At 33.2% G+C, this 27,744-nt stretch overlaps 1 protein-coding gene and 1 non-coding gene across 3 annotated transcripts; both read right to left on the reverse strand.

The window, feature by feature from the left end:
• Positions 1-448: 448 nt before the first annotated feature.
• LOC149418118 (uncharacterized) lies at positions 449-27,744 on the reverse strand. 2 transcript variants are annotated; one of them, XM_089639338.1, is made up of 5 exons: positions 27,596-27,744; positions 16,945-17,003; positions 2,549-2,597; positions 1,335-2,180; positions 449-1,295 (listed from the first exon to the last, which is right to left on the reverse strand). In XM_089639338.1, exons 2-5 carry the CDS (start codon positions 16,963-16,965, stop codon positions 961-963), a joined length of 1,251 nt encoding a protein of 416 aa, XP_089495464.1. In that variant the 5' UTR covers positions 16,966-17,003; positions 27,596-27,744; the 3' UTR covers positions 449-960. The 2 variants fall into 2 exon arrangements, with proteins under 2 accessions (XP_089495464.1, XP_089495463.1); XM_089639337.1 differs by having other exon boundaries at positions 450-2,180.
• TRNAT-AGU (transfer RNA threonine (anticodon AGU)) lies at positions 17,986-18,059 on the reverse strand. Its single transcript has one exon. It is a non-coding gene; the product is annotated as a tRNA-Thr (tRNA).

Raw genomic sequence — 27,744 nt, forward strand, 5'->3', positions numbered from 1 at the left:
CCAGAGCGTTACTGAGAGTATCTTCCACTCTGCAACATGCCGAAAGTATACTATGTTTTATTTTAAATTAATTGATTTGTAAAATGATAAAAATTAATCAAATAAAATTTATTTGCTCAAGCCGGGATTTGAACCCACGACCTTCGGCTAGCTAGTCGAGAGTCTTACCCCTTGAACACGAAGGCATTGCATTATCTACATCTACCATTTTTTTGTTCTTTTCTACCCTTTTCAATGTTTTCATATCGCCACAGTATAAAGAGTTAGAAATTTAGGTAATTATTATCGGACAGTGACAGTTGGAAATAAAGAGTAAGGATTTTTCGTAGAAAAAATTTATTTACACTTCATTCATTGGCGGAATATAGACATTATGAAAACAAAAAATGTATTACAATAAATGTGTACATTCTGAAATAATTCGTGTAAATAAAACATTATTAAATAATATATTAATCTTATAAGCAGGCTTGTCTTTTAAACATCTATTGATATATCACAAAACTGTAGCTTTTTAAATGGTTAAAACATGCATAATTTTAATTTCGTTTGAAAACGTGTGTTAAATATTTTTTTGTACGGCAAGCCTGCAAGATTTGAGTATTGGTTTGTTATAAAAACAAAAAAAAAATAAAAAAGATAAAATGCTTCTCGTCTCATATAAAATTATTGAATAAAATACTGTTTGTTTGATAATAATTAAATATTAATCATCTGGCGTAGTAATAATTTAATGTAAATTCACACAAATGAAGACTAAAACTGTTTTCTAAATGGTCATTTTTAACGATCCTTGATGGGAAGAGTTGAAATAATAATTATTAAGAAAATGGTTTAGAATACTTCATTTGTGTTTGTGGTCCTACGTTTTTTGTATGGTAATCAATGTGTAGGATCTATTTTTTCTGTATTTGTACGCCATGTGTTGTAAAATACGCGTCTTAGATTGTAAGATGTTATTTAGTAGACGTATCCTCCGTTGGAGTCATATTGTTGTCCTCCGCTGGAATGGCCACCGCCGCCACCACCGCTTGAGAATCCGCCGGAAGAGTACCCGCCACCTCCGTGTCCGCCTGATGAGCCTCCGAAACCGGAGCTGCCAGAACTGCTGAATCCACCTCCGTGTCCTCCGGAGCCACCAAATCCACCTCCGATGCTGGAGAAGCCGGAGCTTGGGGCGCCGTAGCTGGAAGAGGGCTTGGAAGGAGCTCCGTAGCTTGATGAGATACCGCCTCCGAAACCTCCGATGGATCCTCCGTGTCCGCCGCCGCTGCTGAATCCTCCTGAGCTACCACCTCCATGGCCGCCGCTGCTGAATCCTCCTGAGCTACCACCTCCATGGCCGCCGCTGCTGAATCCTAATGAGCTTCCTCCGTGTCCGCCGCTGCTGAATCCTCCTGAGCTACCACCTCCATGTCCGCCGCCGAAAGAAGATGGCCCAGATGGGATTCCGTAGCTAGTTGATGGGGGAGCTCCGTAAGAAGAAGAAGGCTTGCTAGAGAATCCACCACCAAATCCGCCGCCGCTTCCTCCGTGTCCACCTCCGAATCCCCCTCCTCCGATAGATGGAGTTCCGTATGAGGAAGAAGGCCTGCTGACAAATCCACCGCTGCTGCCTCCGTGTCCACCACCTCCGAATCCACCGATGCTACCTCCATGTCCGCCGCCGAATCCGCCGCCACCGCCGCCTGATCCGAATGATGGGGCTCCGTAAGAGGAAGAGGGTTTGGAGATGCCTACGAATCCACCACTGCTGCCTCCATGTCCGCCGCTGAATCCACCGCTGCTTCCTCCGTGTCCACCTCCGAATCCGCCTCCGGGAGCTCCGTATACGGTTGCGGGCTTTCCACCTCCGAATGAGCCACCTCCGAAACCACCGCCGCCACCGCCTCCGTGTCCTCCCCCGAATCCACCACTGCCTCCGGATCCGAATGATGGAACTCCATAAGATGAGGAAGGCTTGGAGGAGATCACACCACCGCTGAATCCGCCTCCGTGTCCGCCGCCGAATCCGCCACCGCCGCCGCCCCCATGACCGCCTCCGAATCCGCCGCTTCCTCCTCCGAAGGACGGGGCTCCATAGGAAGATGAGGGTTTGCTGAAACTACCACCGCCGCCTCCTCCGAAAGATGGAACTCCATAAGAAGTTGAGGGAGGAAGGTAGCTGTTACCCAGGGGTGCTGAAACAATAAACAAAAACGTTGAGTTTTGAGAAAACCAAATTTACCTAGTTACCAACATAGTTTTGTAGAATTGAATCGTTTTGCTATATCCAGTCTCAATTATATAAATATCCTGTGGTTAAGATTTTAAGCTTGAATTTTATTGTTTAATCTATGTTGAGATAAACAAATTAGCAATTTCATTGCAAATTTATGGAATGGATTAACATAATCGCCGTGGTCAAAATTTGGGAGTAATTCGTATTCAAATGGCCGCAGGAAAACCGCCAGCTTTCGCTTTTGTTCTAAGAATTAATGGGCTTTGAAAGAGAAGACAATATAACTGAATAGTAATAAGATAAGGTTTTGTAAAAGTAAATAAATACCTTCGCTGTTTGCTCTGCTGGCCAGGAAAAAGAGTGCCACCGCAACGTTCTGAAAGAGAAAAAAAACACTAATTAAAGATTTATGCAAAACAACTCAATTATGATCAATTCCTCATCTTCTCTCGTGTGGTGAGTTTCGATATGAATCAACGCATAGTTAGTTATACGATGGCTTACACACGATCCAATCATCTTCTATCTTATGTGGTAATATTTAATTTTAAATCAACCACAATAACTATCGTTTTCTAATGTTTAGCGTAAGGGTTTTCGGAAACCATATGTTAAAAAAATGTCTAGTTATTGGAAACAATTAACGTAATTTTTTACTGCGATACCAAATGACATCGCCTGAATATCTGATAATAACTAGTTACTTCCTCTGAAGGGTCAAAAAGAGAAGCAATCAGATTTCTCACGTTATGACATTTTTATTGTCGATGAAAATGTCAAAGGATCGTAGTAAATTCTGGCTGTTAAATGCTTTGATATAAATGTCCAATGGAGATAGTAAAACGTAAAAATATACCGCCATAAAAATATGATTTTATGGCTCGTTGAAGAAGGAAATGTGTTGAACGTTTAAAAAAACTAATTACAGTCAACAATGTTGTTAAATTAACGTTACTTTTCTTTAATACGCTAACCCAGATTCTAAAATACAGACAGAAGAAGATAATTTAAAAACAAATAAGTAATATAAAACCATAAAGATTGTAGATTCAACTTTAATTGTGATTATTGTTGTGTAATAAATGCATTGTGTTGAATTTAGGTGACACACTTGCAGACATTTAAAACTCGATCAAACGATGCCAGTTTGCCACATTTTTGCATTGTTTCTCTTTTTTTTAATATTCCACTGCTATTTATGCAAGATTTATAACATTATTTTTTATTGTGGCATTCACATTAAAATAAGGTAATAATACATGGCATATTTGGAAAAATGAAACAATGCGCTGAGGAAACTTTGGACGTTGTTTTACTTTGTAATTCTTGAACTCATTGAATACGACCAGAAAGGTTAGTCACCGAGTGGAAAAATAAATAGGGTTCCCATCCATTCATCGCTTAGCCAAGTTCTACACAATCAATGAATGAATTTTTTTGACAATTAAATTGATTTGAGCAAATCCTGTCTCTCGAAGATAAAATGAAACAAATAAAATAATAAAGATCGAGTGACGTTTTCCATTACAAAAAACATCAATTATAAAAGAGTTCAACGTTTTTCAATTTCCGAATTCGAGTGATTAATTCGAAACATAATCCGATCATTTATTGTCTTCCTCAACAATGAATGCAACATAGATTTCATCGATGTGCTTGGAACGAGTTAGATCAGGTTAGGTGAGATTATGTGAGGTTGGGTTAGGTTATATGAGGATAGGTTAGGTGAGGTTATGTTAGGTAACTTTATAAACATCATGGCCGCAGAGAAAGAAAGTGATGCGAATGAATAATTTAGAAAAAAATAGGTGAAGCAACATAAACTTGCTGCAGACATTGAACCTACGTTCGTGACATAGAAACACGCTACCGCGGGCGCAGACAGGTTATGCAGTTGTTAGGCCGTCGGGGAGATATGGCTGTCCGTTTCACCACATGAATTACCGCTAGTCGTGACCGCCAAATTATGTGCCCCGGGAATTAATACCTTAAGCCGCATAAAAACGAAAGTAAAAGTAAGAGTAATAGTAAACGTTTGGGTTCTGACAGATTAAATTGATGTAACTTTGGTGGTCAGTTATAAAAATGAATAAGAAGATTTAAGAATCAAAAAAGACGTTAATTTATTGCTGCGACTTCGGTGTCAGACCGCTAAGCTCAATATATCTGGACCTAGTTTTAAACCAGTTTCTCATAAATGTTTACATGTTTTTTTAATGGATTTATTCACATGTAGGTATCTAAAATTGGTATATTTGCACCTCTAACTAGAGCGGTGGATAATTTTTGTATCGTCCCAGTTAGCAGTGGCGGCTCGTGACTTTCGGGTGTTCTAGAGTGCAAATATTACAAAATGGCATTATTGATGTTATTGTAGCTGAAAACGATTATTTTCTTTTTTAATTGATGTTTTATGTGACGATTTTCAGGAAATTTCAGTTTGGCACTGAAAAAATTGTTTTCCGCTATAACAACATCAATAATGCCATTTTTAGTAATATTAGCACTCTAGAACACCCAAAAGTCACGAGGGGCCACTGCAAGTGAGTGAAGTTCCTTGTATGGAGATTACATACATATCGCCCAAATTGTGGTTAGAATAGTTCTATGAAGACTGTATAACATACACAAAATGTAGACGTCTTTGATAAATTTGATTATTTATAACTTGCCAAAATCCATTTCCATATGATTTTGTAAAGGGTTAAAGAACAGAAGAGTAATCCAACACGTCGCACATAAGAAATTTCTAATAATATTTGCAATGCCTTAAAAAATGAGAAGTTCTCATATAAACATGCGGCATCCATACGAAGTAATAAAACTCTCACGATGCTATTCGCATGATCTCACGATAAATCAATTGACAACTCAATAAATTATTTTTTTACGACTCGATATTATGCTTTAAAGATGTTATCTTTCTACTTTCTAGAGATACTGCAAAAGCCAAACAATGAATTACTGCTGATAATCAAATCACATCGTTTTTCAATTTTTAATTATTGCTGTTGTCGGCGACAGGTGAATAATCTTTGAATGGGAATTTCTATGTTTTATATTTTTTACTAACAGTCTTCATTCAGTAAATATGGGTGTAAGATAGGTATTTTGTAGTGATTTTTGGTAGATATATATATACAAGTCTTTTAGTTTAAATAAAATCAATATTAAAAAATGTTCTGAAATAGGACAAAACATAATAGGTATAGGTACTATATTTTGATGTATGCCATACATATTCTCAAAGGGGAGAAAATTCATAAATAAAACTAATGTTTTTGTTGAATTATATTCTTGGTTAAGTACTCGTTTAAGGTGAAGTGCCATTCTCATAATGAAACGTTCTTACTTTAGTTTTATTGGATGTTTAAATTTAATGGTATCATTTATAAGCAAGTTAATTGAGTGAGGAATTCACAAAAGGGATTATTCAATAGGTATCTAATGTTTTTTTTCCCTTAAATAATGATGAGTATCTTATCGAATTTATGTTTCTGTCGTGCTATATGTAGTAAGAAACAGTAATAACTACATCATTGAAGAAGAAGATAATACTAATTAATCTAAAAGAAACATGAAACATAACAAGACACAGAAAAATAAAAAGATATCGGTCACAACTAGGAATTGAACATAGTATCTTTTGTCTTATCGGGACAGGCGTCTTAAAACACTCGGGACCTATTTATTGTGCGTTATATTTTTTGATTTCATAATACAAATTTAAAATTAACAATATCGTCTTTGCAACTAATTTTTACCATATTTTTGACATCTACCTTTTTAAATGGTGAAATTGGTAGGTAACCTAGATAGTGTCTACGATAAACATGTGCGATTTTTATTTAATAATAATATTTTGTAATAACTAAGTTCAATATGTCTTCACTTTCTCAGAAGCCTTTCCAAACAGCAATATTGAAGATTTCACTTCAGAAAGAGTTTGCGAATATTACATGTCTCATTGTTATATCTCTCCAATCTTACATACAATGTCCACTCTTACTTTCATCTGAGTTGAACATGAATATGAGCTTAAAACTGAGCCACGGCCGTGGGAGAAATGCGCCATAACATGGTCTTCATAATATAATAACTACTATGTTAGAAGAGTGGAATTCTGAGATGACCTTTCGTGTTGGTCATGATCTACCTGTCTCAGATAAAATACTAACATCTGTCGGGGTCTTTGTCCAAGAAGCATTTGTAAAAATGTTTACTCTGCATTATATATCAACTGAAATGAAAGTCAAGTGGTTGTGATAAAACGTAAATAATTTCGAACATCCACTCTCAATTCAAATTCAAATTTTGTGGTTGCGTTTGAAAGGAATATAACAGCGAAAGGACAGTTTTTGGAAGTTTTGTACTTGGTAACTGGATAGCCAAATCTAGTTACGAGGTCTGAAACAGGATGGAAAAATCTTTTCATAATAGTTCAAAATCTGAAGACGTACCTACAAACACATTTTTTTAATCTCCAGGGGGGAAGATACTCTTATTAATTATCTGTTGATATACTATCATTCAGAATAGAAAAATTGCTAGATCATAGCATAGTAATGCAAAATCATTTCGTGTTTTTGGTTTGAAAATTTGATCGAAATTTTTTAAATGCTTTAATTAAATACTGCGAGTAGAACACATCTTGGCCTTTGAAATTGTATTTTTTTAATAAATCTTTTTATAAGCCCAGGAAATAATTATGTATCAGGCCTATAAAAACTGTTTTAAAATTAAAAATACTCCCATTTACGAACCCTTTTTAGGTTATGGTTTATTTTTGGATAATGCGGTAAATTAAGATCTTTATGATTGTAAAACATTTCTATATTTGCGTCTGAAAGTCCACAAAATAAAATAAAAGGCTAATGATATGAAGGCGAAGCTGCGAAATCACTATTTTGATTCATCTTTATAACGTATTGGTGTAAATTATGAATACAAAAAATATGCTTTAGATAAATTTAAGTTTTTCCTATCGTTTCGCTTAAGTAGAATACAAATAAAAATATATTTTACTCAATAAAAAAATATAAATGTAAACTACTAAAAAATATATTTTTTCAATAGAAATGTATGAACGCGCAAAGGAAACAACTTATACAGTATTATAGCTAATATTATCTGTGACAGCTTCATTTGATTAACTTTTTTGCTTTCTTATAAAATTATTTACAAAATAAATAAAAACCAGTTTTGTGCTTGAAACTGAAAGTTTCAAGCGATTTTAATGCATATTAACTAAAATATAAGGTATACCAAGAATATACACATTTTTGGCTTGTAGCTTCCTCTTAAGCGGGAATTTAAACCTTATAGCCATCTACATAAGGGGTGTTTTTGTTAGAGGCTCCATTCAAAAAGGAACGTAGTGCATCGCCTTAATAAGTTTTAAAAATATTCTTCTTCCAGTAATTATAGTAATAAGTCTTTATTTCTGATACGCCACAACTTTCGACGCTCGGCAATGTCGGGTGCCTTAATTCCTTTGTTTCCGACAGTGGTTAGAAATGTCACATGACAGATTTCACATCATAAAAACCAAAGACGAATCATCGTAGATATCAAACTTAATTAGAAAACCACTTGAATTGATAATTTTTATGATTTTCTTCAAATCAATTAGCATTCACCGTTATTTTGCTGCAAATTTGAATTAACAGACGCGCATAAATTAAGATATTAATCACAAAAGAAGCTAATGAGCATTAAATATTTACGAAGGTATCATTAAATGTGACATTAACTTGTCAAGAGAGACTTTCTCTTCTTCTCACCGCAGACAATAATCCCAAGTTCGTCCAATCTCTGCTATTATTGGCTTTATTAATGAGCCCGTTGTTTATATCTTCCCATTCGTTGGCTGCCGAACCACAGCCTTTAAATTAGGAATTTAATCAGTTACATAAGAGAAATGATGTTATTATATTATGCAGGTGATGGGTGTTTGTTCGATTCATATGACAATGAATGCGGTTTGCTAATTGCTTATTATATATTGCATAGGTAATAATTAAGTTATTTTTTGTAATGTCAGCTTCCTTCCGGAAGCGGTCATTAGGCTTTCTTATGAATGTACAATGACATTTACTATCTTGGTATATTTTGATAGAGAGCAGACAGGAAGGAGAAGATAGAGTAATTAATCGCGAAACAAATATGTTGCTCCATCATTGTTTATTTTTTATATTGCATTACTAGCAAGTTGTGTCCGGCTTTGCTCGGGTTTATGAATTTATAGTAAAGTTTTGAGATTTTAAATTCTAATGTAGCTGATTAACTTGGTGTAATTTTATGGTGGAATTAATAGTATTGTGAATATTTTAAGAACTTTCATTTTTTCAAGTATTTATTTTACTTGATCGTGCTTTATCTTCTTTATTAATCACTTCCACGAAATATATTCTGCTTATCACGTCATATATTCTCCTGTCTTCCTTGGGTGACTCCCATTTCTTCTACCATTAACCACGTCGTGCATTATCCTTACCTCTATCTTTTTTCACGACGTCTGCCTCATTTTACCACATCTATTATTTGATTCATGTCTCCCTCTGGCGTCCTCGACTTGTTCTACCACTCACGCCTGTATATCACATACTCATTTCATTGCTGAGATAATGCGTTAAGTTTTCCTCGGGCCGAATTCTTCTACCATTAAAACCACACTGCTAGCACTCCTGACTCTAATAAGAACAAACTTTCTCTATATACAAAATTGCCGTTTGCTTGTCGTTCTAACTTCCGTCTTGGATTGGTACTTAAGTATAAAAATGTAAAGCTCTTTATGTTGTACGAGGTAGGTAATCCAAAGCTAGAAAGATTCGAAAGAGCCTCGGTATGATGCGAGCTAAGCTAAACGAAGTTAGTATTAGCTAAGCTTCGTTCCCGGTGGATATCGCGCATAAAGAACTGAGATTACTACGTACGTATTGTATAGTATTAAATTATTTATTTATGCAGCGTAATAATTAACAGGAAATAATCGAGCATGTAAGCCACGGTACACTCCGAACATACACATCACGGAGCGCCATTAATTAATCAATGTATCACGCTATAGTACACACACAGATAGAAGGCCAGAATGATTTGTGGTATGTCCTAGTTATCATCAATTCATCTCATTGCAGACTTTCGTCGGATTACCAGATAAATGATTATAAATCCCATTTCACACAATTACACTGGTTAAAAGTGTTCACAAAGAAATGCTTTAACGTAAGTCACACTACTTGACAGAGAGGCTGAAACAGTAAACTTTTTAGATGAATCTGAGATTTAAATAAAAATAACAGAGAAAGTGGTCTGAACACAACAAGAAAAAATCACTGAAATGCTGTGAAAATATTACATACTTAAATCTTACTTTTGTTTCTGACCTAAAAAGAGAGTAATTTGAAATTTGCCAAGAAAACAAAATTACTAAAATTTCTTGCTGAGCCGTTTTGTAAGATATAACTTCAAGGGGGCTATTAAATTAATATTGACAGGTAATTTATACCTAAAAAGCCTAAATGCAAATTAGGTAAACTAAATTATTGACGGGAATCAACAAAAATGATGTTATTATCACAAATTAGTGTGAACTGTTTACATGAGATACTCCGAAAATGGTTCTCAGCGTAAGAAAACACCGATTACTCAATAAAAATGTAACAAGATAATTTTAGAACACATAAAAAAGTTTTGGCCTTTGATCTTCTCAATTTGTTAAACTTTCTTTACAACAAAGTATTTTTTTATAAATGTTTATTATGCGTGTTTATAATTTTTTTCAGCCTTTTAATGGCATTCATTTCACAATCCAATCATGAACATAGTTCATGTCTGATAGATATCGTATTTAAATGTTCATAATTATAGAAAAATAAAATTTCTCTTTTATTTTATCACACGGCGATAGCTAAGGTCTTGACAAAGGTCAAGTCATGGTGATTGAAAAGGTTTTGTGACTTCGGTAAAATTCAATAAACATAACATCAGAGTTAGAGTACCACCTATTAACTGGCGTTTCGTATGCCTAAGTATTTCAGTTAAAATGAAAGTTAACCTTTTCGTTTACCGATGTAAGTTACTGATTTAATGATTGTGATGTAAAGGAACTTTGAATGACTGGATAAGTAATTTTGTGATATGTCACAGGTATAGTTTTTCAATCTACATAATATTTAGGTGTGATTTAAATACAGTCGAGAGATCGGGCATAATTACATTATGACAGATAGATAAATTATGGCAAATCTTTGCATATTACTTTAAGACAGTCACTGTACATGATCTAAACATTAAAGCACGAATCTATCATTACAAAAATATACATATTGATTTGATTTTTCAATTCAGTATGTAGTTACTGAAAGTTTCGGTTGGCCTTGATTTTACAATGGACACTACTAAATTGGCTTTAGAGCTTTCGAAAGGGACATTAAATTACGTATAATAAATGTGTTTATTTCTTTTAAATACTCAATAATATTATTAAATGAACCATTTGTTTATCCAGTATTTCATCGACTTGAGAAATGCTCTAAATATTTTGTATATTTTTCCTTTTATGAAGCATATTGTTAACGGATTAAATGGGAGATAACCATTAGTGTTGACGTACACAAAGAATAATTTAATGAGGTAGGTAGTCGTTCTCATGTTAAAAGATTTTGTGAAATTTGTTTGTTTTAACGATGGAAAGATCTTATCTAAAAGATCACAAATCTTCAGCCAAACCAAAAACTACTGTATTTAAAAATTGCGTAATACGTAATACTCCTATTATTAAAGTAAGTTGAGTAGTTTCTCATTTTACACAAGGCTTTCGAGTGTTAACAGTAGATGCTCGAGAGGTGTTGTAATTTGTTGAGTGGAGATTCACCAAATAAATCATTGTGTGTCAAGAATTCAAAGTCACACCTGGTAACTCTATTTACACGCAACTAACATTGTTTGTTCAATGTAAGTAATTTATTCTGTTTTCTCGTTTTAACGACGCGACACTTGTCATTGAGATGCGCAGAATTATCCCGGGGATGAAGATGCAAATGTAGCACAACGTTACACGAAAAATCAATGTTTATTATGTTCAAAATGAATCGATGTTTAATGTAATTTCTCATTAGTACATCAATGCTTAAGTATTGTATATCGAAAGTGAATTAATGTTTAACATTATACGTTCAAAGTATATCAATAGTCAATAGCGTAAGTTCCATGTTTATCAATACTTAATATAGTATATCCGAAGTGTATGGTTATGTCTAATACGCTTGTTCGAAGTACATCGATGTTTAATACTGTTTGTTCAATGTACATAAATGTATAACGTTCTTTGTACAATTTACAACGCCAATCTATCTTTATAAATAAAAATGTTTGTTTATTCAAAATCTTAAATATCCAAAAGTTCTTCACCGATTGCTTTGAAATTTTGACACAACGTTGTAATCGATTACGTGTATGTTTTTATATACCTATATTATATAGATGTCACCTGTAACAGGTAAAAACATGCTTATTTTTTTATAAACCTCGCCATCTGTTGGACGTAAAAGCAACACGAGCTAAGGTTTTTTTCTATCTGGACAAATGACTGAGCCACAGCAACACTTGGCGGGGTACAGCTGGTATTTACTATTGAAAGCTCAGTGTGTATTCATGCTTAATATTGTATCAAATAAGCACAAAGGAGTAAAATACTTTAATTCGACAATCTACAGTAACATTAATACTTTGATTTGATTTGGCAATCATTTTGACCAGGATCAACATAATCAACATTTTTACGAGAAGCCAAACAAGCTGCCAATTAAAAAAAGTCGTTCCATAAAAAACGTTCATTGTTAATGTTATGATTCTGGTTTATCAAATTAATAACGGTTCTAAATATTTTTTTAATTAATGTGTAGAAACAAATTCTTAAATTTTAATGAAGAAGTTATGGTGTAATCATATTATTTAAGTAATCCTACCATACAACCGTCAAACTGATAATGAATTAAACCAAATTTATGTCAAAGTCTTCCGTGTCATTTTGAATATGAAATATACATGTTGCGTAAGAGACATTTTTCCCATTATCAACTTTAATTTCGATATCGAATAATTCTGTTAATGACCACTTCGTTTAAAAGTCTTTCGTCATATTTTTGTCACCTGAGAAGGTTATTGCGAAAATTGGAGTTGGACATCAACTGAGTTTTGTGAACACACTTCACGGTATTGACCTCTACTGTAAATTTAACATTATGTCAAGAATGTTTTGTGTTATGTAAATTTGTACAAAAGTGAAAATTTGTCAGTTGATGATAACAGATGTTTTAAAGGTGATACCTGATACATGTTTTGAAAGATTTTTAAGAGATATTAAAAATTTATTAAAATTGGTAAACTACAGAGTTATGTATGTCTCTAAGATAATTTATATTTCTTAATCTAAAATTAAAAGACAAAAAAGCTTTAGTACCCGAGAGAAATAATTTTCTTCAGGTCCTATGCCATCTTTGAGAATTCTGTGTGGTGGGTATTATTAAGCAGAGGAAGTTCAGGGAAGAAAATGGTATGATGAAGGGAAGGAATCTAGGGATCAGTATGTCTAGGAGTGAGGTATAAATATATTCCTCAGATGGGTCGAGAGACCAGTAGGAGAGGTCAAAGGGTCTCCCCAAACCAGCCTTTCTCAGTCCACACAGTTGGTGGGCAGGCGCATCCAGAACACACCTCACCCGATGAACCCGGGCACCCCTGCTAAGTTACCGAATCTGGTCACCTGGGATGACCTATGGCAGAGGTGTTGGTTATCCAATAAATGGTTCCCGGGGCGGCGGTACCCCACCCAAATAATAATAGACAACCTTCAATAAGAGAAGACTCTATGTTGGTACCCAGTTCGAAACCATAATATAAATCAATTTCATACTTAGAATTATGGGCGTTACACACGATTCAGTTTTTTGTCCAGTTTTCATACGGGTCATTTTTTCGTATGTATTCGAGATGAAAAAAAAGAACGTGTTCTATTTTGCTACCGATTTTAGCAAAGCCCAAGATGGCGGACATTATTTAACATTTCCCGTCCGTCGTACGTAACTATATCCCAAAATATTATTTCTTCTCTAATGGCAAAGAATGATCTAGGAAAAGCAAATATTTTTCAAATGGGTCTAGATATAGTTGCCTTATGGTAACGCCATTAAGAATTTTTATTTCAAGAGATTATATGTGTCTAAATAAAGACAACATATTATGTGTGTGGAAATCCGCAAATTTTTTCCCATATAATATTATGCTAAATATAAATTTCCCATGATTGCGTTTGAAATTAACTGCATGCTAAACTCGTATATTTGACAGTCAATAGAAATTATTGGTGTTATTCATTTTCTATCGGATAATAATTATTTGCTGTATGGCGCGTACTGATTACACGATAACAGAACATCGCATGTCATAGACAAATAAAAACTGAGGGAAAAATGTTAGAGAGGGAAATATTGTTTCTCAATTTCTTTTCCTGTATGCACTGAAGTACGCGTCGCGATACACGCGAGATAGTGCAAATAAGATCATCAGGATATTTCAATTACATTCTACTGTAGAATTTTACAGAATATTTATGGGGTCGATGTAGGTCATTGACCAATATCGTTAAGATGTCGTCTCCTATTTTATTTTGTTATTTTGATGTAAATGTACAGGGTTTTCCAATAAGAGGTGTTATTTTGATATTCAATCGTAAAAGATCAATGGTTTCGTTGCTTGTGTGGCACGTAGCGCCGTCTTGTTGAAATTAAACGTTGTCCAGATCAATACCATCCAATTCCGGCCATAAAAAATCATTAATCATCTCTCGATAGCGCAATCCATTCACCGTAACTGTTGCTCCAGCCTCATTTTCGAAAAAGTAAGGTCCAATGACTCCGCCGCCACCATAAACCGCACCAAACAGTCACACGTTGAGGATAGAGAGGCTTTTCAACACTAACTATTGGGTTTTCCGAGCCCCAGATACGACAATTTTGCTTGTTGATGAAGCCACCGAGGTGGAAATGGGCCTCATCACTCAAGATGATTTGCATTTGATTCACTCAAGTGAATTTTAATAATTTTAATGCATTGTTGAAGCGTGTATCGTTCCATTTTTATTAATGGCGTAGTTTCAACTTGTCAAATATCAAAAAATGATAGCTTCAAAAGTAACATCTACCGAAATAGTGGGTTATTCAAAATAACACCTCTTATTGGAAAACCCTGTACTATAATTCAATGACAGTAAAATTAGGTTTTTGATATCAAAAATGTCAACGCTCAAAGTGAACTGTCTTGTGATGTCACACGAGACAGTACAATTTATAATTCTAACGACAGTGTTGCAGTACCCTCCACGCATACGACGTGATGTCACAAGCTTTTCGGTGGGCCGCATATATCAACATTTTGACGGCTTATGCCTTCGGTACTATTCGGTATTTTTATAAAATTTAAAAAGTTCATTCGCCTAAATTTGTAAAAAACATGAAATTTCGTTGCAGGAGATGACCTCATAATGCTTAAATTCTTCAAAACCTAATTATGGACCGTATCTCACCTCTTTCATAATAACGAAAAACAGGGAATACCAGGGTGTTGCATCATTCTAATGAACTTAAATATACTTTCATATTTTATCTATCGATTTACGAATCGTCAATGGGAAGAATAATTGTTAATCTAGTCAAGCTGTGAAATAAGATGCACAATTGATGGCTTACGACGGATCTTTAATAAGTTTAACCATTAAATGGAATGGACATTAAATCTTCGTTGATCATGTGGTTTCTCAAAATATGTAAATGGAGAAATGTGGTAATCCGTCTTCTTCTTATTATTACTATCAAGAGAAGTATTTTCTCCTTTTGTTCGCGTACGTGCTCTGCCATTGAATAAGTGAAGACCGTGTACTATGCTTTTCCTTTTCTGTTAATTCATTACCTATGGTAATTTTATTTCTACCTGGGTCACTGCTATGGCCACCTGACTTGAATACTCCAAGGAAGTAATTATACAATATTTGCATACCGTTATGATGGCGTTAAGTGCTTTTTAGCGTATTACCCATCCACTGTTCACAACTACCTAATTCTTATTTTTACTTTCGTAACTTGAAAAATGTTACTTACAGTATACGAAGATGAGTGCGTCAAAACGATTTTTGATCCCAACTGCTCCCACCGCTTGGAGCTAGTGAGACTATGGCATCCCCAATTGGGGTATGTTGTAAGGCTGAATGTAGCGAGGAAGTAAAGGAGATGTGAAGAGGAAGGTAAGGAAGTACCTGGATATTCAGAGCTGGTCTCCAAACACAGCTGAAGCCATTTCAAGCAACGTTTCAATTCTGAATGGTGGTCTTACACCAGGGCGATACTGAAAGTATCTTCCACTCTGGAACGTGCTGCAAATATACTATACATTCTTTTAAATGAGTAATTTGTGAAATAACACTAATTAATTAAATAAAATTTATTTGCGCACACCGGGATTTGAACTCGCGACATCCAGCTTGCTAGTCGAGAGCCTTATACGTCGACCACGGAGGTCGTCAAAAATGGAACATATTTAAATGTAAATTAATTAAATTGATTGCAAATATGCCCTGATGACCGCCAACTTCCGATAGGAAAAGAAACAAGAAGAACTATAAGAAAATTACGCTGATTTTGATACCTGAATTCGTCTTCGTCTGAATTTTGATTGAAGAAACAATGTCGTTTTGCCATATGTTTTTGACATCTTTCAAAGCCCTGTAACCCTGTATCTCGTTGTATTGCGTTAAAAATAAGAGGCAGAAAAAGCGGTACAAATTTCATGATAATTTAATATTAACGATAATACGGGTAATCTTGTAGTGGATGTGGGGGATTTTAATTGATTTAATTTGAACAGCTTTCATCGCTTTGTTGGATATTTATACAAATGTGTAAAGTTTCTCTCAGTTAACAACCAAAAAGATGTCTACGCAATTGTGCCAAAAAACTGTGTTCTGGGTCGAAAGCGGCAATAAATATCCTTAAGGTTCGCGCAGGTGAAATTGCAAGTAAAAATAACTCTTCTCAAATTGAAGGTACGAAGATTTACGTATCCGATAATTTTTGTGATATATTATTCCAATTTTTAAACAGACAATTCATTACGATTGGTATAGGTACACTAATAAAAAAATATATTTAAAGACAATCAATCGAAAAAAATAAATAAAAAATCGGTCGTAACTAGGAATTGAACCCAGAACCTTAGCTTTGCTCTTCCATTGAGCTAATTTGACCCTAACTCCAGAACTACTAACATTATCTTAATTTTATTTATTATCAGCTATCTTTATGTATGATGCAAGATTCTTCCCGGATTTTTTTCAAAAGTTAAACAAAATTTATTTACAAATTAGCGAAAAGAAACCTGTTTGGTAAATATTTTCTTTTTGCAAATATGATATTATGTCACTTTAGTAAAAGATCCGTAAGTAGAAAAAGTTTGTATTTGTTAATGTTTCTTTGCATAAAAAATTTGCACTTTTGTATTCAAATATTAAAAATAAAATAAAATGATAAGGAGTGTTACCTTTCAAAACTATTTTACGTTTTATTGCGACAACTGACAATCACGTTTACATTTGGTGTGTCTTAACACAGCGTCGTTAGTCGAAAATTATTGTTGTGAATTATAAAATTATAAGATATTTGATAACTTACCGCGAAACTGAATCTCGCCATTTTGAAGAAGGTTGATCTGGTAAAGTTGGCTTTTAAATCTGAAATAAATAAAGTACAATATTAATTAACACTGGATTTATTTTAAATAATCGATATTACACAAATTTTGTGTGCAATTTAGACAAATCTCGTAATAAAACGTGCTTAAAATATGAGATAATGATAGTATTATTAGAGAGAAGTATACACATGTAACATTATTGATTTTATCTTGTCTTTTTTATTTCATATATAACAATCGAATAGTGCGGATGCTGTAATAGAAATTCAAATTATGTTGAAGAAAATGCAGAATCACCATGATTCGTAGAAGAGAAAATGTTCCAATGAAAGGCAAATTAACTAACGAAATTAGAAATGCTTGTACTAATAATGAGATTTTTTTGGCTTTTCAATTTAGAAACACGCCGTTTTTATAGTTTCAGTAAGTACCAGCACATTAAAATTAATAGAAAAAAATAATCGAATGCAATCAATTTTAGATAATTTCTATGCATCATAATTTTTAACACCCTCTCTCTTTCTCTCTCTCTAATTGGATTGTAACGCCTATTTTTTTCTGGGCGACACTCGAGTGCCAATGCCTGGAGCAATTAGGACTTTGGCATCTTCATTAAGTTAAATAATGTAGTAGCATTTCTGTTCTGTATGATGGAATAAAGCTAGGGCGATACTGAGTATATCTTTACGTCGAAAAAGTCGTTTAAACATTTATTACTTTAGGTTAATTCTAACACAAATTATTAAATTTTATTCTGATTTAAATAAATAAATAACATTTAAAATAAAGAAAGAAATAAAACGAAAAAAAGAAAGTCAGAGGGTTCTGTATGATGGAATATAGCTAGGGCGATACTGAGTATATCTTTACGTCGAAAAAGTCGTTTAAACATTTATTACTTTAGGTTAATTCTAACAAAAATTATTAAATTTATTCTGATCTAAATAGATAAATAACATTTAAAATAAAGAAAGAAAGAAAACGAAAAAAAGAAAGTCAGAGGAACGGATGTTCTCTGAAGGCCCCGACGAGATTCGAACTCGTGATCTCCTGTTTACTAGACAGGCGCTTTAACCAACTAAGCCACGGCGCCGATGCCTCCTGGCGACAAAATTCTTAACTTAAGCTTACGGCATATGATTATACATGGCGTTGTCCGTACAAAATGTTTTATGGAGATTAAAAATAATACTATTGATTAGTATTTCCATAATACACTACACAAACTTCATTGTTTGGTATTACCGAATAACAAAATAAAATTCTGCGTATTAATTGTATTCTAAATTGGTGATAGTATAAATTTTATGCGAATTTGCTAAGGAAAGGTACACATACCTACTTATCTATAGATTATTTTACAGTGACACGATGCCACCTGTCCATATAATCATGTAACACGATTTTTTAATGGAAATGTTTGCAAGAAGCATTACATTTTTATGGGTAAGTACTACCTACGAGTATTAGAGAAAAAGTTGAAGATAACTTTGAATATTGTTGGTGTAGCTTATAGTTGGAACAATATTTAGGTTGTACTTGGAAAAGATTAAAAATATATTTAATTATTGAAGAAGAAGACGACACTAATAAATCATAAAGAAACATGAAACAGAACGAGACTTGGAAAAAAAAAAGTGATGGTCTCAACTGGGATCGAACTCAGAATCCCTGTTGTACCGGGGACTTGCCTCTAACCACTAGGCCATAGCAACCAATTAGTTTACGACATTATTGTCACATTTATATATTTAAACGTTTAAATGCGGAGTAACTTTGAATCTCGCCGAAAATTGTTGCACTATTAGAACGCGATAAGCGGTGCTCGTGGACCGGATTCGGTAGTTATAGTTCGAGCGTTGGGAGAGTTGGAGGTCAGTTGGAGGTAAAAAAACGGAACCTATTGTTTCGCTTCATGTCTCATCTAAATATAATATAAAATCAATAATAAAATTAGATCCTTCATTGTTTGTGGATAGTAAAACACCCAACGCTATGTTCTATAATCACTTTTTATAATTTAGGCTTAAATTATTTGATTGCCTGCTTCAAATTAATCAGTTCTATTACGGCTGGGAATCCGTGTTCTCACCCGACAGACAGTTGCTAAGCACAAATTGCGTTATGAAACAAAGAAAGTTTTCAACAAGAATGGATGTAAAATAATAATGGTTTTATGTTACAGCGTAAATTTTACGTTCTTCATAATATCCCAAGAGTCCGTTAAAGTCTTCAGATGTCATAAGGTCAATGGTCAATTGTGTGGAAAAGTAACAAAATTTATTTGTGCCTATTTGAAAGTTATCACATCACCATGTCATGTTTTATGGGTGGGCACTTTCTTTTTGTCAATGACTTTCTTGGTATGTATGTACTTGTGATAGTATGAGTAATCATACAAATTTAACGTAATCAAAAATACTAATTTCGGTTGTCGGTGCGTGCGGTATGAAATAATCCCGCGTGAAATTGTTCACGTTCAATGAACTCAATTTTGCTTTGAATTTAAGTGTTATTTTCAAAGTTGCAACTGAATGTGGGAAACATAATTTTAGTTAAGTTTTAATTATTAATTAATATTTTTTTACAAATGAAATGTGTATTTCTTTTGTATAAATTTTTGACAGATTTCTTGGTTTTTCAGTTAATTACTAACGGTATTCATTTGAAAGGTAAGTTTCTGTTCGTCTCTAAAATGAACAAAATTTGATTTTGAAAGGTAATGAGTCGAATATTTTCAGCTTTAGAAATACTACAGTTATAATATCCCGTGATTGTTTACGTTTCCTTCGACTGTGAGAATTGAAATAATACCAAAACATAATATGTTTTCATTCACATTTAATTCACAATCCAATCATGAGAGAAAACATATAAGCCACACTTGATTCAATCAATACAGAATACACTTCCTTCTAGGTTAACACAATTCATTACCATAATTACTTACATTACCAACAATAATATTTGTAATTACTTTTTGAAGTGAAACTTCTTTACGCGCGTCATGCAATTTCGAGGACCGGAGTAAAACCGACTCATGACCGAAACGAAAATGCGGGTACCCCCACCACCGATTAAAGTTCATTTGATCTAGTCAAAGTTTTGAAGTAACATATAAATGCTTCTTAGCTCATCCCGACAACTGGCGTTGGTGGTGTAATGGTCAGCATAGTTGCCTTCCAAGCAGTTGATCCGAGTTCGATTCTCGGCCATCGCACATTATTTTTTTGTTTTTAACGCCTTTTTCATTCAATATCTTATTTTTTAGTAGGTCAGAACATTTTTTAAAAGAAAATAATATTGCAAAATAATAAAAACACTTATCTCACTGTGATAAAACATTACTCCGCTAGAGCGCGCTTTGCGTTATTGTGTTGGATTAAAATTATTATCTAATCCGTATATTATGATAATTGTATTACATTTATTTAATTAATTTATTTATTTTGATAATATGTAATAATTTACAGAAAAAAAAATTAAAACTATCTCCCTCTGATAAAATATCCGTTCGCTAGAGCGCACTACGCGATCTTGTGTGGGATTCTATTTCTGTACATTGTACATTATTTTTAAAAATATATTATATTTTGGGTGTGATGTAGGTAACATTATAAAACATAACAAGCTCTCATATTTTCAGAACCTACATAATATAATCAATTTATGCGGCTTTGCTTACAGTTGGTGCTCAGCGTGGTTGGCTTTCAATCAGTTAAGCGAGGTTCGATTCTCGGCTGTGGCATTTTTGAAGTGAAACCTTGTTGAGGTGGGGGAGCCGCTCACGAACGTTCTCTCTCTTCTCTTCTTTCCTCTCTCTCAGACACCAGCGAACTGCGCCACGCCAAGCATCAGCTGAAACTAGAAGTTTCACTTCTGTCTTGCGTAGGCTTGACACACCCACTTTTTGTTTGTTTTCATATTATACTGAGAAAACGTCATATACAAAAACATGTATTTATTAAGCCCAGTCATTTTTATTAGTTTTATTCCCTTGTGACTTTTCACAGTCGATATGAAAAAGTAGAAAGCAGTGTTTGGCAGAAACAAATTGCATGCTGACATGCATTTTATATTTTTACACTGACCTAAGAAAGTGCACTGGGAGAATAATGCAGTGTGATGCCAGTGCATTGTGTATTGCAATCAAAACACAATTATATTTAATAGACTTACTGCACTGGAGACCTTTAAGAAAACTTAATAAGTTCTTGTATTAAACTTGTACATTACGAAACGTAAGTGATACTGGCTATCCTATTACAGATGTATTGCCAATTACCTTTAGTTATTTTGTCTCATCGAAGAAATCAGTTCACTTGGTCGTGTAAACGAATAATTATGCATAATACAAGCAAAAAACCCTATTACAAAAACCCAATGTTGAAGAATTCTAACTATATAAAAATCAGATATTTTCCTGAAATGATAGACATATTGGGTGTATCGCTAAAGATACCTTTTCCGTCCTTCATCAACATTTCTTCGTACTATTCTATTATTTATTTTTATAAATAAAATACCCTGTTTACAGTTACAACACGATTTAATAAAAAAAGGATCGACATGTTTCAAAACCAATGGTTTCTTCGTCAGGATAAAAGTATAGCAAAAATTATCATATTTTAACATAGACAAACAAGTATAGACTAATAAGTACAATTTTTTTTTTATTTTTTTTTTTTATATTTACTCCACACAGGAGGCCCTGAAGAAAATAATTTCCCTCGGGGCCTATGTCATCTTTGGGGATGCTGTGTGGAGGGTCTTTTTTTGGAGAGGAAGGAGTGAACATGGGTCTTGAAGAGTCCCATGTTGTAGGAGGGAGGAAACACAGAGGCCGGCAGTTCGTTTTGATAGTACATTAACATTATAAACTGAGTATGACCTATATAAGCAGTTACAATACAAGTTGTCATTGAAAGTTCTGTTGTACAAAGAAGTTCTATCTCTATATAGTAAAAAACAAAGTCTCTATCCGCGTTTTTCGCTTAGTTCTTTTAAACTACGCAACGAATTTTGATAGCATTTTCACTATCATTTAGAAAAGTTCTTCCGGAAGGTTTGTATATAAAACACATGTATATTATATTTATATAAAGTGAGAAAAGTCGATGTTTATCCTAGAATTCACAACGACAAAAATTTATTAAGCCTCGTGCAACAACGGGTACAAATCAGCTAGAATTTGAATATAATAACATTAGTACAAAATAAGCACTTAATTATAACGACCATTGAAAACGAGCCTAAGTGCGAACAGTTAATGCGAAATCACTATTACAATTATGTAGTCTATTGGATTATGTACTTACTTATTATAGAGATTGTAACTAGATGATATAATTTTAGAGAGGTAGTGATCGTCCCCAGATGGTGTAACAGTGTAAGATCGTATGCAGTATTATCAAGGCAGATTCGTGACAGATTATCTGTATATTTATATTTCCCCATAATCAAAGTTTGTAAGACTGTCGGGACTTTCATTTAATATTCCTTTCTCTGTCATAATGTGCTCATAATAGAAGGGAGTACGACTTGAACTGCCAATTATATTGTTGGTTGCCATGGCGATTATTTATTTATTGGAGAGGAGATAACGGATTACCGCCTGCAATAATTTGACTTTCGTTTGGGAATCAAATGTCGTGATATCATTGATGAAATGTGTAAATATGTGTTCAAGAATTTATCGATGATGTCTGTTATGTAACATAATTATATATTTCATATTCAAAATGACACGGAAGACTTTGACATAAATTTGGTTTAAGTCATTATCAGTTTGACGGTTGTATAGTAGGATTACTTAAATAATAAAATTGCGCCATGACTTCTTCGTTAAAAATTTAAGAATTAGTTTCTACGCATTAATTAAAAAAATATATGGAACCGTTGTTAATCTGGAAATCCAGAATCATAACATTAACAATGAAGGTTTTTTATGGAACGACTTTTTAATTGGCAGCTTGTTAGGCTTCTCGTAAAAATGTTGATTATGTTAAAGATCCTGGTCAAAATGATTGCCAAATCAAATCAAAGTATTAATGGGACTGTAGATTGTCGTATTAAAGTATTTTACTCCTTTGTGCATATTTGATACAATAAATAACGTATACACACCGAGCTTTCAATAGTAAATACTAGCTGTATACTGTATCTTCTTTTGTCTTTTTTTATTTTCTCAATAATATTCTTTTAAGAAGATGGTTGTCACTATAACCAGTTTATCGTGAATCTTTTAAGTAGATGATTGACGCTATAACCAGTTTATTAGGAAACTTATCGAATTATCGTTCCGAACTTCGAAGGGTATTTTAAAAATTCCTTAGCTTATGATGGAAACCACTTTTTGGTGGGTTTTAGAAATTTGAACGGAAAATAATTGTGATGACTTTTAATTTCGAAACAGAAAACCTGCGAAATTTTTCTGTCGCCAGAACTCATCTTTCTGGAGTTTTACCGGTTTAGATAAAACAGATTTATTATATTATCGGTTTTATTTTCTGCAAGATGTGTATGTTTTTAGACGTGTCAAAATTGAATAGCTTAATTTAATAATAAATAATTTTATATTCAATTAAAGTATTCATGTGTTTTACTGGTAGGTATTTACATATAAAATATTAGAATTTTAAAGGAATTTCGAAAAATAAAGAATCGTTTAGTCTTACATTAAAAGTAGAAGTTTTACTTTAAACTTTTTCTTAATGGTGTTTAAAGTTATTTTTAAGTGATGACCACATATTGGTCTTTTCCGGGTTTAGATAGATATAGTATATATATTTAGACTGTGTAACTTTGGGTCAGTTCCAGACTTCCTGAGAACTACACAACTTGTCAGGAAAGGCTCAATATATAAAACAAAGTTGTGATAAAGTACAAGAGTAGGTACCTATATTATTCATGAAACATGAAGAGAAGTAAGGAAAAAGTTTCGTCCCTCTGGGAAGTGAAATATGTAGGGATGATTCATAGTTGTAGGGGATAACTTGAGTTTTACCTAAATGCGATAATTACACAAAGTTCTAATCTGCCCGGAGAATGACTGTAGCATTATATATAAGAATGTTGAAAAGTGAACAAAGGGCCTATTATCGTAGATACAATCGATAATAGTAAACATTCAATAGAATCAGGCTCGAGAAGAAAAAGAATGAACTTACGATCAATTTTTATGGCTGTTTCATTTCGTATGTCCAGAGAGTGATATAATAACCTTAGAGTGATCTGAGAAACGATGGTTTGGTCTAATGATAAGTAAGTATGCAAAGAAATGTATAAAGTAATGTTGGGTACTTCCCGGAAGAAAGTCACTTAATTGGCATTAAACTGCAGAAAATTTTATTAAGATCGTTTAACGAGAAGAGACAAAAAAGCAAAGATAAATCTTGCAACATTACAATTGTTTTGACTGTTTCATTTGGCATAGAGTTAAATGAAACGAAGAAAAGAATGGATCGTGGAAGAACTACTAATATCTGAGAAAGTTACAGGTTGGTCCAATAGTTAATACAGTATATACAGAAAGCAAGAAGGTTGAAGGTAGAAGAAGTTGGGTGTGTCCGGAAGAAAGTCACTTGTTTAACACTAACTTAACTGTCGGAAATTTCATTAGGATCGTAAAGAGACTAAAATAGACAGTGATAATTACGACATCAGCTAGTCGTTTAGAAATTCACATTTCTTCTGCGCAATTATTAGCACATTGTTTTTAAGCACACACAACACAGATGACCGGGAAAATATTAGCAAAGCACTATGGACATAATAATGCTTCGGCAGGTAAATGCATCGCTTAACTAATATTTATGGCCGGAAGATGAAGAAAGGAAAAGTGGTTTTTCCATTAACTATCAACAAACAATGAAACCAAATTCACTAACACTTAGTACTTACGTAAGATTTTTAAATACTCTCTGGAAAGAATAAGTACTTACATTTCAAGAATTTCTATGGCAATATGTACCTTTTTTTCACAAATATTTAATCTTTCAGTTAAGTTTAGCGTCATTGAATTTTTGAAAGGTTTTTCTGCATAGAATTGACGTTATTTTCATCACGAGCGATGGAGCTTCAAAATTAGTATTTTTTTGTCAAAAAAGATATACGTCACATATTGTCTGTTCAAAATTGTGCATTCTTATTCTACTTGTATTTTCTCCTATCGGAGTTGGGCAATATTCACCCAATAGGCTCTGCCTGGAACAAGTCCCCGCGACTGATAGAATGAATCTAATTAACATTATTCAATAAGAAACAAAGATTCGTAATCATAATAAGTTGGTCACCGGTTTAAGTAAAAAAAATAAATCAATGTATAAACCGGGAGATTCCAGACACCAAAAGATACGTTCATATTTCACATTACACCGTCTTTCAATATTTACTGTTGTGCTGGCAGGTGAAATGCCACAATTGAAAATTGCAACGGAAATGAAATATTAGACAAATCTGCGGGTTGACGATATCCGATCATTATAACCGACTTACATGCGACGGGATGTATAACGTACAAGATGAAGAAAGATACACTAACTGAGAATAACAAAAAATTTAAAATGCAGACAAAATAATATGATCTACTTTTTTCACCGCTCAAGAGTCATAACTGGCCATTGGGATTATGACCACGGGGGCTGTGGTAAGGCTCTCGATTAGCAAGCTAGAGGTGGCGGGTTCAAATCCCGATGTGTGCAAGTAATATTATTTGATTAATTTGTCTTATTTACAAATTACTCATTTAAAATAATACATATATAGTGTACTTGCGGCACGTTCCAGAGTGGAAGATACTCTCAGTATCGCCCTGGTGTGAGACCACCATTCAGAATTGAAAAGTTGCTTGAAATGGCTTTGGCCGTGTTTGGTGACCAGAACTGAATAACCAGGTCCTTCCCCTCCATAATACATTCAGTCTCACATCATGCATAAAAAGTGTGCAAATATTTGTAGAAATTGCATTCAGTAAAGTTTTTACTCTGTGCCCTCAAGAATGCCAAATAAAAACGTGTGAACAATCTTACTTGCGGCAAAAATCACCTGTCTATGATAATATAATATTGCATTGTATTGTGTTTAACTTCTTCTGATTTACAAGTCATTGCGTGTACAGAATTTAAAGCGTGATTTGAAGTGTTGACAAATAAATTGCTCGAGAATTATATCCAGATATGTATTTAATTTGAAGGTTAACGATCTTTTAACTAAGATCACTAAAAATCACACAACTTAGAAGGATTTCAGTAATTAACGGTAGTATTTGAAGCTCTTTGAAGAAATATTATAATATGTATGTTTTAAAAGCACTTGTTTCGCTTTTTTTTTTATTTCAGTGGTCAAATATCAAAGACAGCTAAGTCCAAAATTTTGATAAAAACCATTGTTTTATAGTTTTTATGTAAATATTAATAATATTATCTTCTCAATAGTGCAGCTTTTCAGTAAAATTATTTAAAAAGGTTTTAATTATGTTTTTGATTTGGTTAAAAAATTCCACACGACCTTTTGAACTTAAATATTATGTTCGTGGTTACTTTGGTTAAGTTGGGTTGTATTTGCCACTGATTTGTATTTATATGCAAATAGGTACAATATACTTTTTTGTAGGCAGTCAAAATGTTTTTCTTAAATTACCAATGAAGTACCTAAATACGCGTTGTAAAAATTTAAATAATAATTTATGAAAGAGTAATCGTAGAATCAACTTGAATTTGCGTGTTTAATAAAATTATTAATTTCTTTCGCATATTAAAAGTAAAATAAAAGTCAATATAACTGATGATAAAATTAGTCACCTGAAGTTTTATCGTGTTCTTCTGAGTCTTATTTCAAGAATAGAAAATGTTCAAACTTTTTTACAAAATAAAGCAAATTTTTAATTATGAATATTAAATTGGTTACCGAGGTTTTGCCGAAAGCTGAGTCGGGTATAAATTGAAATGCAAAGCCCATGTAAATATGTATGAACTTCTTCGTATAAATTTCTGTGAATGATATTAATATGAATTATTCGGAAGATTTATTCCTTTACTATTCATGAATGCCGGAGTATCGTTAAGTATCAAAGAAGGTAAGATTAACATTATAATTTAAGTGAAATATTTCAAATGGTTTGCAAAACAATGAAAATGAATTAGTTTTATGGAAAATAGAATTTAAGTAAATAGTAACTAAAAATATCTTAGAAGATGATTGTTTATTATTGAATCTCGATATTTATACAACACGAATGACAAAGACATATTTCATTATTTTAGACAGGATCAAGTAAAATTTTGTTTTGAGGTTTGCATTTGTTCTTAATACAATAATTATTTGATTAGGAAAACGAAATTCCTGAAAAATAAACTGTTTTAATTAATTTTATTAACTTAGCAAGCATATTAGGATGAATTATTTCAGATAGTCGTGGTAATATTTTATTAATACTAAGAACGTGTAAAGAAGCTGAAAGGTCTATAAAATGATCCCAATTAATTGGTTTAATAAGAAAATAACACGATGTTATTAATGAATACGTAAAAAAAATTATGAAAATTTTTGGATTATAATAATTAAAAAAAAAGAACACGTTTCCTTTTCAATCTGATAGCTTAGATTTAGTAAGTGAATTTGAAAGCTTACCGTTTTTGGATTATTCTCAAAGCACGAAATGAGGAATCACTCGAAGTAAAAAAAAAATAGAACACTTGCACTTTTCTCAGACCACTGGGAGGATGATGCGTCTCTGTATGAAGCAAAGAACGCAATGCTACAGAAAAATGATGCACCAG

The sequence above is a fragment of the Hesperophylax consimilis genome, chromosome 14 (assembly GCF_061612785.1).
Source record: "Hesperophylax consimilis isolate HC1 chromosome 14, BYU_Hcon_1.0, whole genome shotgun sequence".
Lineage (NCBI taxonomy): Eukaryota > Metazoa > Arthropoda > Insecta > Trichoptera > Limnephilidae > Hesperophylax > Hesperophylax consimilis.

What these genes read in the sequence shown, in the direction of transcription:
- LOC149418118 (XM_089639337.1), bottom strand. Translation starts at nt 16,965, where the DNA reads ATGGCGAGATTCAGTTTCGCG. An exon ending in TGGCGAGATTCAGTTTCGCG is followed by an intron (nt 2,598 to 16,944) that starts GTAAGTTATCAA and finishes TTTCTCTTTCAG; the next exon opens with AACGTTGCGGTGGCACTCTT. An exon ending in CAGCAGAGCAAACAGCGAAG is followed by an intron (nt 2,181 to 2,548) that starts GTATTTATTTAC and finishes TTATTGTTTCAG; the next exon opens with CACCCCTGGGTAACAGCTAC.